Here is a 15,742-nt window from a genome sequence, read left to right on the forward strand (position 1 = left end):
TCTTACATCAAGTTTCATTCTCTGAGCATTAAAGACATGCATGAGGTATTTGCAGATGCCTGGTCCATCCCCTTGACCCGCATGTTAGCAGTGATGTGGCGTGTGTGAAGTCAGCCATCTTTGATTAGGCCTTCTGGGACCAAAGAGAGCTGGCCTTGGCTCAGCAGTCCATCCAGGTGGAACGCACTCGGGGACACTGAAGCATAAAATGAGCTCAAAAACAGCACGAGGATAAGTTGAGTCATTATGTCGTGCTGAAGCGATTACAAGTGATCATAGAAGTGGCTACTTGTTCATTGTACGGAAGGTAATCATTTTAGTATCCCACTGGGTTCTTTAGTAGCTGACTTGCAATTATATTGTCCAAAGCAGAAAACTTAATTTTAGAACCTATGCTATTTAGTAACTGCAAGGATTTTTAATCTACTTTCTGAATGTGCTTTACTCTCCTATATACTTGTTGATTATTCTCTTTCGTAGTTTATTTTCTATTTAAATTTTTATTCTGTCTACTATCTACTATTCATTATTATTATTATTATTATTATTATTATTTTTAATTTTGGCTCGTGAAAATGTTTTTGCGTAGGTTGTGGCAAGTGCTGAGAGAAGGGCCCCCCATCTTCATTCCTACGCTAGTATTTGTAAAACATCTCATCTTGAACCCTTTTTACGCAATTTTTGACTTTTTTTTTTACTTGCTTGTAACATGCTCATGTCTTGTCATGAAGGCATCTTTATGTTGTCATACTATTAATCTATGCTTTAATTTTCGTGTAGCAACACTTCTGGCTCGCTTGACCACTATGATTTTGTGATGCAGGTTTACAATGCCAATTAATAAGCTTCGACATGGGCTTGATTTGGTGTAAATGAAGCCTTCTCCTGTGCTACCCCAGAGCCCTGCAGATCTCTCAGACTTTTATCAGGAGCAGAGCTGTGGCTGTTGGGAGCTGGAGATTGGCCACGGAGCTGCTGGTGTTTGATAAGACGGTCCTATTGGCCTTGGGACCCTGGGCTCAGAACCTCTGATCCACTTCATCTTCTAATAAATCATGCTCTGAATCCATGGCCCCCGTTAGTGCCACCGCGCAGCTCTTTGAGGTGTATTTTCTTTTTACAGTCTGCCTCGAGAACTTGTCAGGGGATTTCTGGCACACAGGCCTTTCGTGAAGAGTAAACAAACCAGATAAACCCAGGGAAAGATGACTTAAACAGAAACATGTAATTTCAACCTTTTTACATGAAGTTTGAGAATTTAAAACTACTGCGACTAAGTAAATGAATTCATGCCTTTTTCCCTTTGGCTTCTTATTTGGCTAAAGGCATGTGACAGATTTGCCAACTTTCAAAAGAAGGTAGTTTGAAATTTAAATAGTATTACTTTAGGAATATTTCTTGGAATTTGATTTTCTTAGATTTTACAGCAGAAAGTAATCTTTTGTGTTAAGGATTTGTTGGGGACTACCTGATTTTCAAAACCTCATATTAAGACCTTATGTCACCTTATGCCTCACCTGTCAAACACTCTTGTCTTGTCTTTGAATAATTGAGTTCCATAATGCATTTGTTTCCCCTGCAACTGGTCACATAGTGGGGATTGTGTGTCAGTGTCACCCTAATTGCCACTTTCAACTTGTCTATTCCCTGTCCTTATCCATATATTATCAAATAATTGTGTGTTCTGCTGTTTTTGGATGTGTTATTTGTGTGTGTTGGACAAATAGTGAAAATAAGAATGAGAGACCTCACCCCTGTCACACATCCCCTGCTGCAATGGGGTGTGGGTGTGTGTGGCAGGGGCTGTATGTTTACTTGACAGATTAATGAGCCTGGGGAGCCAATGTCAGGGCTCAGGTCAGCCCAGGTCATGTCAAGGTCACCAGTCTTATTAACCCTGCCCAGATACACCAGTTTAATAAAGTGAGCCAGCCAAAAGTCCATTTGTTTGTTTGCACCAGCGTGGGCAAGGTCCAGCCATTGCTAGAGGTCCATTTTCAAATTCATGATACTGAGATAGTTTTATGGTGTGAATTTGTGGAAATTACATAATTTGAAATTGGCTTGTTTCTAGCTAACATGTTGTTTTCTCTGTTGCATATGAAAGAAGTAATTACTGGACTGAAACCTAGGAATATACACAGAAGTGCACTTTAGTAACATTTCTTAATGAGACTGCAAGCCAAAACAAGCTGCCTGTTAGATAGATGCTGACCTTTAGGCTTTGGCATCAAAATTCTATTCTAAAATAAAAAAAAAAAACACACAATGAAACAATCATTTCTGTTTGGACTGTGAATTAAACAGTGCAATTCAACTGTCAAAATAAAAATTTCCTTTGGCAAACATTTTATCACAGCTTTGTCGATAGTTAAAGGAACCATAACATTTTTCATTCATGACATGTTCAATCAAATATAGCTCTTACTGATAACTTCCGTAATCCTGATTTATTCTTTGTTAAAAACACTGAACGTGATGGCCCAGTTGTTTGTTATAATTTGGTGTTTTGGTTCTCAACACAATTATCCCATCAGAAAGCAGAATAATCTCCACATGAGTCTCTCATTTGGGTTTCCTCTTTTAAATACATGAATCCAGTTGGTTTAAACCTAAACGCTCCCTCTTGGATCTGAATGGTCACTACCTAACCCCCAGCACCTGCAGCCAATCATGAATGAGTGTTAGTGCAGCCTCTGCAGCTCACGGATGGGAATTCTGGAAGTTCTGGTCTTTCACATGAGGCATGGCCTGTACATAGGTGGGTTAAAGAACCCAGGTTCACTTGTGATTGTTGTACCTGTAACTGTATACGTGCAGGCTATATACAGTTCCTTTCTGTTCTGGACAGTTGTCAGTTGGACACAGGTCTTTGCATTCCAAATAATACAAATTATGCACCCATATACCACTGCTCAAATGCTTGTGCTACTAAATGTGTGTCTTGTAGATTGTATTATTAATTGTAGTCAACAGCAATGATGCTTTCTTTACTCTTTTCATGAATGTGTAGTGAGACATTTAATGAGCCCTTAAGAAAACTTGCTGTGGTTTGTGGCCACTGCAGAGTCTCCTGTGTCTGTGCTGCCAATCAACAGTAATGAAGTCTGGGCTCAAGAGCACTGCTCCCACAGCCAGTGCATCTGCACCACACCACAGCCTTTATTCTATAGAAATAGAGCTGCGGATGATTTACTAACAGTCATCAGTGTGATTTCAGATGCAGCTTTATTTACATTTATGCCTACGCAAACTCAAATCAGTTTTAACTTTTTGTATAGACTACAAAATATTCAATATGGTGTGTTTTAATTGGTTTTTAATTCAGATTCTTAATTAGTTACATTGGAAATGCCAGTATTACACAGTATACACTTCTGTAAGTACACAGCTTCCAAATACCAATAATGCAAATATGACACTTTGTAAATATATATATATATATATATATTTTTTTAATGGGGGTTTATAATGTGATGAGTTTTTAAAAAGGTTAAGGATTTTAATAGAATCCCTCGCATGTCAGGGTGTGAGTAACAGTGGGCAGAAAGTCTAAACTCCAGGAGGCAGCTTATCCAGTCACAGTGAGCTGATCTTATTGTCCAGGATAAGAGGATGAGCAATATAGCCCCCAGGAGAATTAGACTAACCATCTATAGCTCATAGAAATCAATGGAGGGTTAGAGGATGTGTTTTTTACAGTGATTGACTGACTGGAGACGTGTTCAGTGTTTGAGGAGCCTTATGACCCTCAACGGAGCACTGATGGTCATTTAGGAGACGACATGGACAAAATGATGAACAGGCTGGAGGCTCTTAAGGTGCTGCTGTGCTTCTGACATGTGCACAGATCACCAGCCTAGCATTTGTCAAAACTATAGTATCGCACAGACACTGAAGACCACGTTTGTCCATCTTACCATAAACTTATGAATTCAGGCTTAGTCTATTGGGATTTTTGATACCAGCTCATCTCATAAATGCACTGACTCACTGAGATCGGGTGAGCCTCTGTTATTGAAAATGAACTGTACCAAGCTTACCAGACTTAGAGACCCTTATGCCAGGCTTACAGTGTTGACAACCTTTTGGAACAATCCCCAGGTTAAATGCCTCTATAAGATAAGATGATTGTTCTTTGACCAATAAGAGACAATGACTGAGCTGCCCTTTGAGATGAGATCTACCTGTGTGCAGAGAGAAGACAAACAATTAGGGTACATAAGTCTCAACCAGATCTAACCCAAGCAACAGGCAAAGTTGTGGCTGTTATAGGCTGTTAGAATAGTTGAAAAATATAGTAGCCCAGTAGAATTTTAAAACGAACTACCTCTACCTATATCATCACTCTTAATTCAATCCAAACTGCAGGGGCAATTGGGGGGCAATGACTTAAACCTTTACTTAACAAAATAAGACTATATTTTTAGTCTCATTGTGCAGTTTAGTCCCTTGTTAATATCATGGTTGCTAGGTAACAGGTATGGATTTACCTAATGCTCAACCAGGAAGTAAAAATAAAAACAGCACCAAAATTGCAAGGTTTGTAGTAACATGCATGCACGCAACTTTTCTGGTAGAGGGTCCTTCAAATTCTTTTCTCTGTGGTGTAGTTATGCTTTGTCTGTAATGTTTCACAGTACGGGATTCCTCTGTGTTCATGGAGACCAAACCAGACCCAGTTTCAGGCAGATCCAGACCCAGTTTCAGGCAGATCTGTGGAAAGGCAACCCTTCTCACAGTCAGAGTGCCTGGGGGGGGGGGGCTTATATTCAGTTGCAGCCTATATATGTACATTTTAAAAATTTTGTTAAAATTTAGTTGATGCAGCTTATATTCAGGTGCACTCAATAGTCCAGAAAATAAGGCACTTGTAATAAAAACAATATAAGGAAGAGTTGTTTAATATCATACTGTGGAACATTCTAGACAGAGCAATGCCATATCCATAGAAACAAGCAGATGACAACCAAAAAGTTACATAGTGCACCTTTTAAATATTATGATGAAGACTATGATTTAGTGAAATTATTAGTCTAACCTGTCATAAGCACTTTAAGACTGAACCATGGAATCATAGAGACTCTATTTGGCAAGAGCTGTGTGAAAATCCTAATGTATGTTGAGCAAATACAATGCAGAAAACATTTAATGCAAACCTCCCCCTAGGAGCTGGAGAAGCCTTTGGTGCTTGATTTGACCCTGTATGTCTCTGTTTTGCACTTTGATGAGCCGACTGAAACATTCACTGGGCATGTAATATTTCTTCTCAAATCGATTTACATACATTTTATAGGCCCCCTGCTGCTCTGTGATAAGCGGGGCATTTCGTAAGGAGAGCGCTGAGGGCCAAAATTTACAACTTTTTCTGTGTGTATTTTTAGCAAGCTGTGTGAGCGTTTTAATTATTTACACATGCCATTTAAAATTCACTACTGGTAAAAAATTAAAGCCACACCGATCCCATATGATCTTACTTTCTGGATATGCTCCATGATCTGATTTGGTTCTGCTATAAGCATAATATTCACAGCTCTCAGCAAATAGTCTGATTTTCCTGCCAATGTTTTACTACTGATTGTCTTTTTCCAGTGGCACCGTGCAAAGCTGCGATCCCGCCTCGTGATTGGCTGCCACGTGGAGCCACATCTGTTCTATGCAGGGAACTCGAATCATTTCATTTCACACACAGTTTCAGTGAAATATGAGGGAAAAGTACAGCTCTGAGAAAGCTTTAAAAATGGACAGGCAAAGTGGTGAGAGGTGGCGCGGGTTAGAGAAGGAGGGAGTATTGGTGGGGTGGATGAGGATGCGTGGAGGAAAACTAGAGGTTACGGAACAGGCAACCAAAAGCATAACATGGTTTATTTTTTAAAGCATTTGGAAGCAAGAGACCAAGCAAAAGGCAATTTAGAACTAGAAATGTAATATTTATTTCACTTTTTCCAATTCTTTCCCTGCCCACTTCCTCTGCTGCTCCTTGAGTCCACAGCAAAGACAGAGTAATCTACACTGACAGGGGACAGGCGGTGAGGTGGAGCACGTGATGGATCCAGGGGGAAATCGCCAGTGTACTTAAACTAGTTATTCTGCGTTTCATCGGCCTCTCGACATGGTTTGGTTTTATGATGTCTTTCATTATCTGTCTGTCATGTGTCCGTGTTTATGGCTCTATAAACACGCCCAGACCGCTCAGATGCGTGGACCTGACCGGGCGGAAAACAGCCAGTCCACCGTGCTCCGCTCCAAGGTTAGCATTGTAGTCTTTGAGATGGATAGCTCTTTGTTGTGACTATTTGTGACAGGAATGAGCAAATATGTTTGTAATGCCCAGGATTTATGATGGTTATTTTTCATTTCACCCACCTTTGGCATTTAATTTGCCATTGATCATTTTGTGTGCCTTTAAATTCCAAGTGGTTGTTATGACTACACAAATTGCATTAGGCTTTAAAAGCTCACATGCTTATCAAAAACTGGAATTTTAAATTTAATTAAATTGCAGTTGATTGGCCATAATAAGTTTATTTCAAAAGCTGCATCATTTAGATAAATAAAATGAGTAAACAGTAAAAAAGTACTGTCTCCATGACATCTTTTTTTATGAATGAAGCCGGCTAATCCTTTTGTTTAGACCTCTACAAATATGTTCTACATGTGACGCTTTTATTATAGTTGTAATGCTCTCAAACTTGTATTCTCTCTGCACTTTGTATTGCTTTAGAAAGTAATGAATAAATAAATAATAATAGTATTAGTAATAATAATAATAATAATAATAAATCCAATCCACTTTATTTATATAGCACATGACACACATGAAAGTTTCCAAAGTGATGCACAGACAAATGAATGCAATAAAAGACAGTAAAACATAAAGAAAAGAATAAAGCTAAAAATGATTAAACAATTATAATACAATAATAAATAATAAAATAAAAAAATTGATAATTTTATAAACACAATACTTGTCCGTGAAATGTCAAAATTTCCTATTTCTTTGTTGACTCTTGAGTAATTAAGGATAAAAATTAAAAAAATCTGCACCACAAATTTGATTTCAAGCTTTTTAGTATGCATACCATATTTTATTGATTTAATTGACTATTTTCCATATATGGGATTAGTTCTGCACGCGCACACACGCAAAATTCAAATCATCAACATAGCACAACAATATTAGGAAACCCACTTGAGATAGACCAGGGACTAAAGCTTGTAGACTGCACCACTGGAATACATTGTACATCTGATCTATCCCTTCGGCTTTTGTGCCTTAAATGCCTACTCACTTACAGTTTTAATTACACGCCTTCCCATTTACAGGTTGTGTTTACATCACGGGAGAAGATTCTAATGGCCTATTTCAATTCATTTCAATAGGCCCTTAATATCATCCCCTTGGTATAGACAGGCATTAGACAGAGGCAAGGCACTCATTAGACCTCCTCTGGGAAGCTAACACTATGATGATGTGCTTTCTGCTACAGGCTCCTAATTTATTAATCACAATATTCTAACGACCCGTAGCTGACGCGGGCTAAATGACCTCATTACACGCACACGGGGTTAGCGCTAGATGAACTGAAGGTAGTCAGCGGGATGCGGTCCACTATTAATGTGCACTGACCTTTCAGACTTCAGCAGATGGAACTCCTGTTGGCACCAGATTTCTGTTCATTTGGGATATTGTTAGATTTCCCTGGAGGACCGCACGGCGATTAGAACCAAAACGCATTTCGGTTTGAGTAGAGACACTTGCGGTCCACTATTAATGTGCACTGACCTTTCAGACTTCAGCAGATGGAACTCCTGTTGGCACCAGATTTCTGTTCATTTGGGATATTGTTAGATTTCCCTGGAGGACCGCACGGCGATTAGAACCAAAACGCATTTCGGTTTGAGTAGAGACACTTGGACCTCTGCACTGAAAGAGCTCTCTGTGGCACAGCTGGACAGTAATTGAAGAACAAATAATTAAAATCATTGCTAAATCAGATCACCAAGGCCACCACACACACAACATTAAGGTGCACAGGTGAAAAAACAGTAATTACCTTCTAGCTTGGATTATTCTCATACAAAGACGTCGCATTCTTTGCATTTACTTGTAGAATCGCGAGAATCCACTTTCCCACAAACTACCCTTGTACCATGGAGACACATATTGCTTTTCCTTGTTGCTTACAGTGTGCAATAATGCAATATTGACCTGCAGACCAATCTAGCTAATTCAATTCAGCGCTCATTTGGGGACTCTTGTTAGAAGAAAGGACATTGGAAAGAGTGGAGTGGAGAATTAGTAGTTGATGACATTGCTGTTGATGTGGAAAAAAAGTCTGGTTAGAAAACTTGATTTTCTTTTGGTACATACACAACCGTGTAATCATTTGTCCAAATGGTGTGAGTGGCAAGGAAGTAGGAGTAATGCAAAAAACTGTCAGAACACCACAATTCAGGTGCCGAAGTACACATGTTCAATGTTGTAGGTTTACATCTAGTTTTGTGTACAGCCATTTACGGTAATAAAGAAACTAGATAATAGCCATTATGTGGAGATTCTTTGTAATAGTTGGCTACAGTTGTACAGAATACCATTGGCATTCTTTATGGCAGAAAATTTGTGTTCAAGGTTGTTTACTAACCTCTAAGTATGTGAAAGGTGTGAGGAAGCAGAGTAAACATAGTACACAATGAAATCAAATGATTGTGGCCATTGGAACAATAACGACAAAAAAGAAAAAAATGTGGCTAATGATGTCATCATATTATAAAATAAGCAATGTTATTTAGATTACATACACATCTCTTCTTGCAGACCTAATACACAGTCTAAATTCAATGCTAGCATGTTCATAAAATGTGTTACATTAAATTTGTTTTCAAGAGAAGTCTTTGTCTGCTTATCTAAATATGGGATTTCTTTTTCTATTCAAGTAGAACATTTAACCCTGACACTAAAAATTGTAGAAAACTAGCTAAATTTAGTAGGACATATATAACTGACCTAATAAGAATAAAAAAGACATTAACCGTCGATAAAGCAGTAATCAGACATGGAACCTGATACAAGGTTCTGTAGATATTTCAGAAAGGCCAAAACACTAGAGTCTCTTATGTCACTGCTTTTCCATAACAAGCATACCTTGAACTTGAATATGCTTCACAGATGCAGATAGACTAGGTTTTGTTGAATAGAATTTAAGGTGGTTCAATTGATTTGAGTGTTGAAATTCTTTGGTCTTATTAGGATGCATTGTATTCTTTTTGACCCCCACCTCAACCTTACCTTAAGATCTAACTTTTTTTTTCTCTCAAGTAACCCAAGCAACAGTCAATCTTACATCAACTTGCTTAAAGAACCATCTAGAGGGCTTATACCTTGTCAATATCTTCACATCCAAACTCCCCCACCCCACTTGCTCGTCTGAGAGACTTACCAGTTCACTGTGTCGAAATACATTGGGCTCTTTGATGCATCATTGTTGTCAGCGCTAACCAAATCACTGCTGCGCATGAAAAGCCATCCCCCACGGGTCTCCAAAACTTGACAGCCTCTACCTTTTCTCACACTCGTATTTCTCCACAGAGGTGCAAACACAGATGCATGTTTAACACTGTTTTTGTGCTCCTAACCACGCTTTCATTTTCCACTTCCTTAACAAAGGAAATTTCATTCTTGAGCACTGAGCCCTTTACTTGCAACAAGTATTGGATTGAAATGTGTCTTAGAGGTGAAAATTGTCTTACGTTCTTTTTTTTTTCTCCATTCTGACAATTTGAAATGCCCCAAAAGCTTCTTAAAAACAATACAACCATTTTCCCGACCCATCTCTCCACATCAGACTTGCTACGATACTTGGGCGCCATTTTTGCTTTTACTCCACAGAAGAAAACTGATCCCAGGGGGTCCTCTAACCCTATTTCCCCTCATTGTTGTTTTACTCTTGTCTACGCTTTTAACCCCTGGAGCTTAGGAAAAGATGAAGTGACACTAGCCTGAGTAAGTTGAATCGTATGGTAATGGCACTGAGAAAAAAGCAGCTAACGAGACACAGAGGAAGCAGGATAGCCTCTCCGACTGCGTGGCCGGGCATTTATCATCTTAAATACATGCTCAAGCAACAGGGGCATCGGGGGTGGAAGGGACAGAGCGTAGTGCCCTCTGTTGAGAGCCACACAGTACTGCGTGGAAGATGGAGATTAGGCTACAAGCTTTTCTACACACAGCCAGCGTTGTGTGAGGATGGATTTAAAATGTAAGGCTTAAGTCAACATCTTAAATTGTGTACACTGAGATGCTATTTGGTTGTAGATCTATGTAATTGAAACACGTACAGGAAATGGTCTGTTGCAAAGAGATGATGATGAACACTGCTATGGGATATTTAGCATTATGATTAAAAGAATGTGAAAAGTAAGATCTTTTTGTGTGGTGAATTTATTACCATATGGATGAACAGTTTTGGAAATGTTTGTTATTATTGCAATTAGCCCCAGCATGCAGTTCTTTGTGTGTGTTTTTGTATCATGTACGCAGCTGTTGTTGCCAAGACAAATGACAACTGTACCCATGAAGGGAAAAGAAAGTTTTCCTTCATGTATATTTAATATTTGTAAAAAGACTTCATTGAGGATTTGCTTAACATTTAGAGGAGGTTATACTACATAACTAACCAACCGCCTATTGTGATTTGTTGATTGCGATCATTCAAAATGAAACTTTCAATTAGAATCCTTAAATTTGATTAGTGGTCTCAAACAATTTGTGGTTTATTTTTTATTTTTTTAAGGGCCAATCTCATGCAAAATCAAGTTTTCAGAGCTTCCTACCTTCTAAGAATGATGTGTGGACCTTGTATATGTCCCTTAACTGGTTTTTATATTGATTCTACGTTTTTTTTTTTTTACAAATTGCAGCGTATTTTTGCCACCCTCCCACGTGACAAGAAACTACAGCCTGCTCCAATGATGAGGCAGCCAGCTACACCTATGACACGTTTGACGTAGCAGAAAGCACTTCGCACCGCCCCCCACCCGCTCCCCTCTGTGTATTGTTCTACACTGCAGTGTACACGATATAATTAGTTTTCTACTAGCGTTTATCAATACTTTACCAATCAGTAATGTTTAGTCGATGCTGACGCGATGCTTCCGCTTCGTGCACCTCCAAGTCCTCGTCCAATTCCGGGTCCAACACATAAGGCTGAACGCGCTGTATCGCCATGATGAATTAAAGTTTATTCCTACTGCTATCAGACCGCTAAATGGGTTGTGTGGCTGCAAGGCTGCTGTACACTTATGCCTGTCTCCCCTCCCTCCCTGAGATGGGGCCTACATCACGTTTGCAGGGTGGAGCCTGTGCTTTCTCAGGACCGGTGAGGGGATGAGCAATAGCCGGCCTTTCATAGTACCTGGTCTGTGACTTCATCCAAGAAATCAGTAAAATTTCGTAACTGTTGTGTAATGGATGTTCCAAAACCCAAATTGTGCTTGTATATGTGCATAAGATACAATGTGAAAAAAGTTATTTTGCATGAGATGGGCCCTATAAATATTGTGATACCGTATTGTCAAGTCTCATAATATCTTCGTGGCCTGAATCATAAGCTCCTTTGTTTTTTAGATGCTGTAACAAGATAAACCTCTTAACCAAAGGAAACTACATAGACCATGATCCTTTGCTCCATTTCAGTGCAGACAGCATGAACAACAAACTGTTAATAAGCACATTGTTCTTTGGATTATGACAGTAATGATACCCACACAAGTCTTTTGAAGGGATTTTCAAACAAGAAAGCAGCCTTTCTGCAATTGTGTTAAAGTCTCTAAAATACTACGATAAATAGAGTACTGTGAGATGTTCATTGTGATAATATAGTTTCATAAGTTTTGGATATTGTTACGTCCTGATTACCAAGCGTTTGCAAGTATATGTTAAAAATTAAATTAGAACTTTTAACAGTAAATTAAAAGTAAAAGTGCAAATTGAACCACTTTACACTTTTTATTTACCCTTGCGTTCCCTTCATATTTGTCATTCTGCAGTCTTCTTCTTAAGCTGTAACATCTACTTTGTCGCAACCCAAGAAAACCTTAATAAAAGCAAATAAAAGCAAATGGCTATTAAAACGTGGAGAGAATGAAGAGACAGCATAAGCCCTGGCTGTGATAAAGACGCTGCAGAGGGAGACAGATTGTATTTATGGAGAACTAGAGCTGCATTGTCGTATTCAGCACTAAAGCCTTGTTTGTTTGCGGCTCCATTCTCAATCCAGACTGTGTGTAGCAGATAATTGATTTGGCTGTAATTGTACACCATAAGCGTAAAGCACGTAATCACTGCAGTCACTTCCTCTGGGGCCGCACAGTATAGACCGCCTCCCACGAGTCCAAGGAAGTAATGGAAATAAAAGATGAATGATGCGTGGGTAGAGTAGCCAAGTGTTACTTCAGAATGATATTGCTCTAGTAAAAGTACAAAGTAGTGGTGCAAGAAATTATTCAAGTACAAGTAAAGTATTTGGGAAATCTGCTACGTATGTAAGAGTAACTTAAAGGTGCATTTTGTAACTTTTCTGGTGGAGGGTCTGTCAATTTTTTTACTCCATGGCGATGTTACTGCTTTGTCTGAGATGTTTCACAGTATGGCATTCAACCTTTCTATCATCATGGAGACTAAACCAAGCCAAGTTACATAGTCAGATCTGTGGAGAGGCAACTCCACTCAGTCAGAATGTTTGTTTTTCTAGTTATTTTTGAGCTATAAACCCACCTGTAATCGAGTGAATGTAAGCTAGAGCTGTTTATTGTCACACTATGGAACGTTCCAAGCAGAGCAATGACGTTTCCATAGAAACAAGAAGGTGACAGACCCCCTATCAAAAAGTTACACAGTGCACCTTTAAAGTGTGTTGGGACATAACAACTGATTTATAATTTGAAGGTAATGTAAATTCAGTCATGCACACAATCTAGTCTTTTCAAAGGATGGACATAAAAATGAGAAAAACTACATTACAGCTGGAGAAGCGGTTGAGTAAATGCTGAAATAATTTCAGTCAGTCAACATAAAGCTTTTGTCACTTTTTTGACTTGCTCACAGTGGGAAGAGTCACCAAATTGTTTACTCATATAGGTATAATTTCTTCCAAAAGTTACTCAAATGAATGTAACTGAGTAAATTTAAATGAGTTCTACACACCTCTGGAATTAATTTGAAAACAATAAACATTATGGGTGTTGTGGAGCAAAAGAATGAAATTGTAACATCCCTTTTAGCTGGTGTCCAAACCCAAAGTGTATCCCATGGCTGTGTGGGATGTTTGCTCTCAGCGGTTTACTTCCCTGCTCTCTTTTGATGTTTATCTGTGATTAAAATAAAAATCTATATCAAAGAGCAGAGCCAAGGCTTCCATTTTCTGCAGTGCACCACACGAATGCATAAATCAACAACTATAGCCTTTGTAAGATGGGTTTTGGTTTTCTTTAATGTTTGCCTGATGACATGTCCATAAGCATACATGGTTTTGCATTTTAAGTCCCAAACCATTTTACCATGCATTTATTAAAGATGCACTATGTTTTAATTAACTTTTCCAGTGGAGTGGTTATTTATTTACCTGAAATGTTTCACAGGATAGGATTACACTTACCTATGTGTTTAATAAATTATGTTTTTATTGCTTAAAAATCTTTACGCAATACATTCTTGTGTCATTTTTAAAAGAGTTCATCCAAAAATACCTGGAAGATTACATATGGACAAAACACAAATTTCACTTACATGAAAAATATTGTGACTCTCTGTTCATGGTTTATCATCATTAGAACCTTTTACAACTTGTAAGGAGCAAAGCATAGTTACTTCTGTGTCTGGGTCAGTATAAATGCTTCAATGCATATTGAATATTCCATTATCATTGTTTTAAACACCTCATGAAACCAGTTTGCATTTTTCAGGACAATGTATGGATGCATGTTCTCCCCAATGAATACTTGCTATATGCTGTTAGTGGCAGAAAATACCTTCCAATTAAGAGGGCTTTTACAGGCTTCGACAAATCCCCTTTTTGATATTAGCACAAAACTGTCCCTGAAGTATAGAGTAAGACAGATTGCTGATAGAAGATTTAAGAAGTGGGCATCTGCATTTTTTTTTTTTTTTTTAAGTTTTAGTTCTTTTTTTCAAGGTTTTGTGAATGTTAGAACATACATCAGTGTTTTTGGTTTCCTATTAACAAAATATTCAAGTTTTTAGTTGCTAAATTTTAGTCCCAGCTCACTATGAGTCAGGTTTCCAAGTTGAAATTTGGGTGTTAAATAACTTGTTATTGTGTGTTTGTTACGCCTTTGCCTTTTAGTATTCCCCTAGTCTGGCTCATACTCAACCTACTTCCTGAGCCCTGTGGCTACTTTTTCTTTTTAAATCTCTCATCATTAAAATAGTTTTGCACAAAGTTCAGTATAGTTTGTCTCTGTTTTGTCTTGCACAAACAAGCTTTTTACAAAAATACCAGCTTGCTTTCACCTCCACAACACACACTAAAGTTTCTGTGCTTTATTAGAAAATCCACTGTGTTATTTAGAACAAAATGGTCTCTTTTCCACATGATCTGGGATTGGTCTTGAACCCGCTTTTATATTTGCACTTATCTTTAAGCTCACTTTTTGAGAGGATCCTTAAATCTGCACTTTGAAGTGGGCTGGTGTGTGATGTGTGCACTCATAAGGAGAGTGGAGCCAGTCTGGCCAGAATATTTTCAGGCAAAAGCTTGGATCTCCCTCTTACTCCCACTCATTTCCTCCGTATGCTCGGCTTGGACCTGCTCCAGACACGTTTTAATTGTGCCACAACCACACAATCGAGCACTGTCTAGTGTAGTGCTATTTTTAGGTTTTAACTAAGACTAATAAAAGATCTAAAACACAGAACCCCAGACTCATGATTTGTCACTTTGACTGTGATAAATACAGTATTGTTTGTTAGTCTGTTCTTTGTTATGATTTATTTATCTTCTTACTAAAACCTAAGAAACTATACATGGCATAAACCAACAAATACTGTGTTATTATTTAAATGAGCAGAAATGACTCGGGACTGATGAACAGGTCAGGATTTCTGTGATTAGGTTATGTCCAGCTGTTCTGCCTTTTGTTGTGATGACTGTAAAGGGGCAGGTGGAAATTGGCAGCACAACCTTTCAACCAGCATTGTATGTTTTTTTATTACAGTATATTCTTTAAGATCATTATTGCAGACCAAAGATGGTACACTATTAGACAGCAGTAACCTAGACAGCATTTAGTGGTGATATGTGAGAATACAACAGGATCAGGTCTAATTACAAATAGTAGCATTAAAATGTCCAAATAATGATCAGGTTTAACATTTACGGATCATAAATTTTGATTTTTCTTGTAAAAACAGTGAATCTCCCACACAGTTATATATATAAGCCCCTGCCCTCCATCTAAAATAATGGCATTCAATTCTGCAAGATGATCACAACCTATTGCAGTCAGTTTTCATTCAATTCTTACACTATGGTCCCCGCCCCTTGAATCTGAAGTGCAAATTGTATCCCTAAGTTGTTATGCATAATCCTGGTTACCGACAGAGGTATTATATCATGTTTTGTCTGCGTTATAAGAAATATGTACGCAGACCAAGCACAGGGCAAATCCAATGAGTTCAGGGGGTTTTGCATTCATTGTTTTTTCTGCTTTGTTTGCATCTCTA

At 38.3% G+C, this 15,742-nt stretch overlaps 1 protein-coding gene across 1 annotated transcript in view; it reads right to left on the minus strand.

Moving 5' to 3' along the window:
* Window positions 1–7,848: 7,848 nt before the first annotated feature.
* Window positions 7,849–15,742, minus strand: part of LOC129408873 (transmembrane protein 132C-like) — an 89,885-nt gene continuing 81,991 nt past the window's right edge. Inside the window, exon 5 of the mRNA XM_055153189.1 lies at window positions 7,849–7,951. Coding sequence (XP_055009164.1) covers window positions 7,849–7,951 — 103 coding nt within the window. The remainder of the gene's footprint in view (window positions 7,952–15,742) is intronic.

The sequence above is a fragment of the Boleophthalmus pectinirostris genome, unplaced genomic scaffold (assembly GCF_026225935.1).
Source record: "Boleophthalmus pectinirostris isolate CB_2022bp ecotype Guang Dong unplaced genomic scaffold, ASM2622593v1 HiC_scaffold_18, whole genome shotgun sequence".
Taxonomy (NCBI): domain Eukaryota; kingdom Metazoa; phylum Chordata; class Actinopteri; order Gobiiformes; family Gobiidae; genus Boleophthalmus; species Boleophthalmus pectinirostris.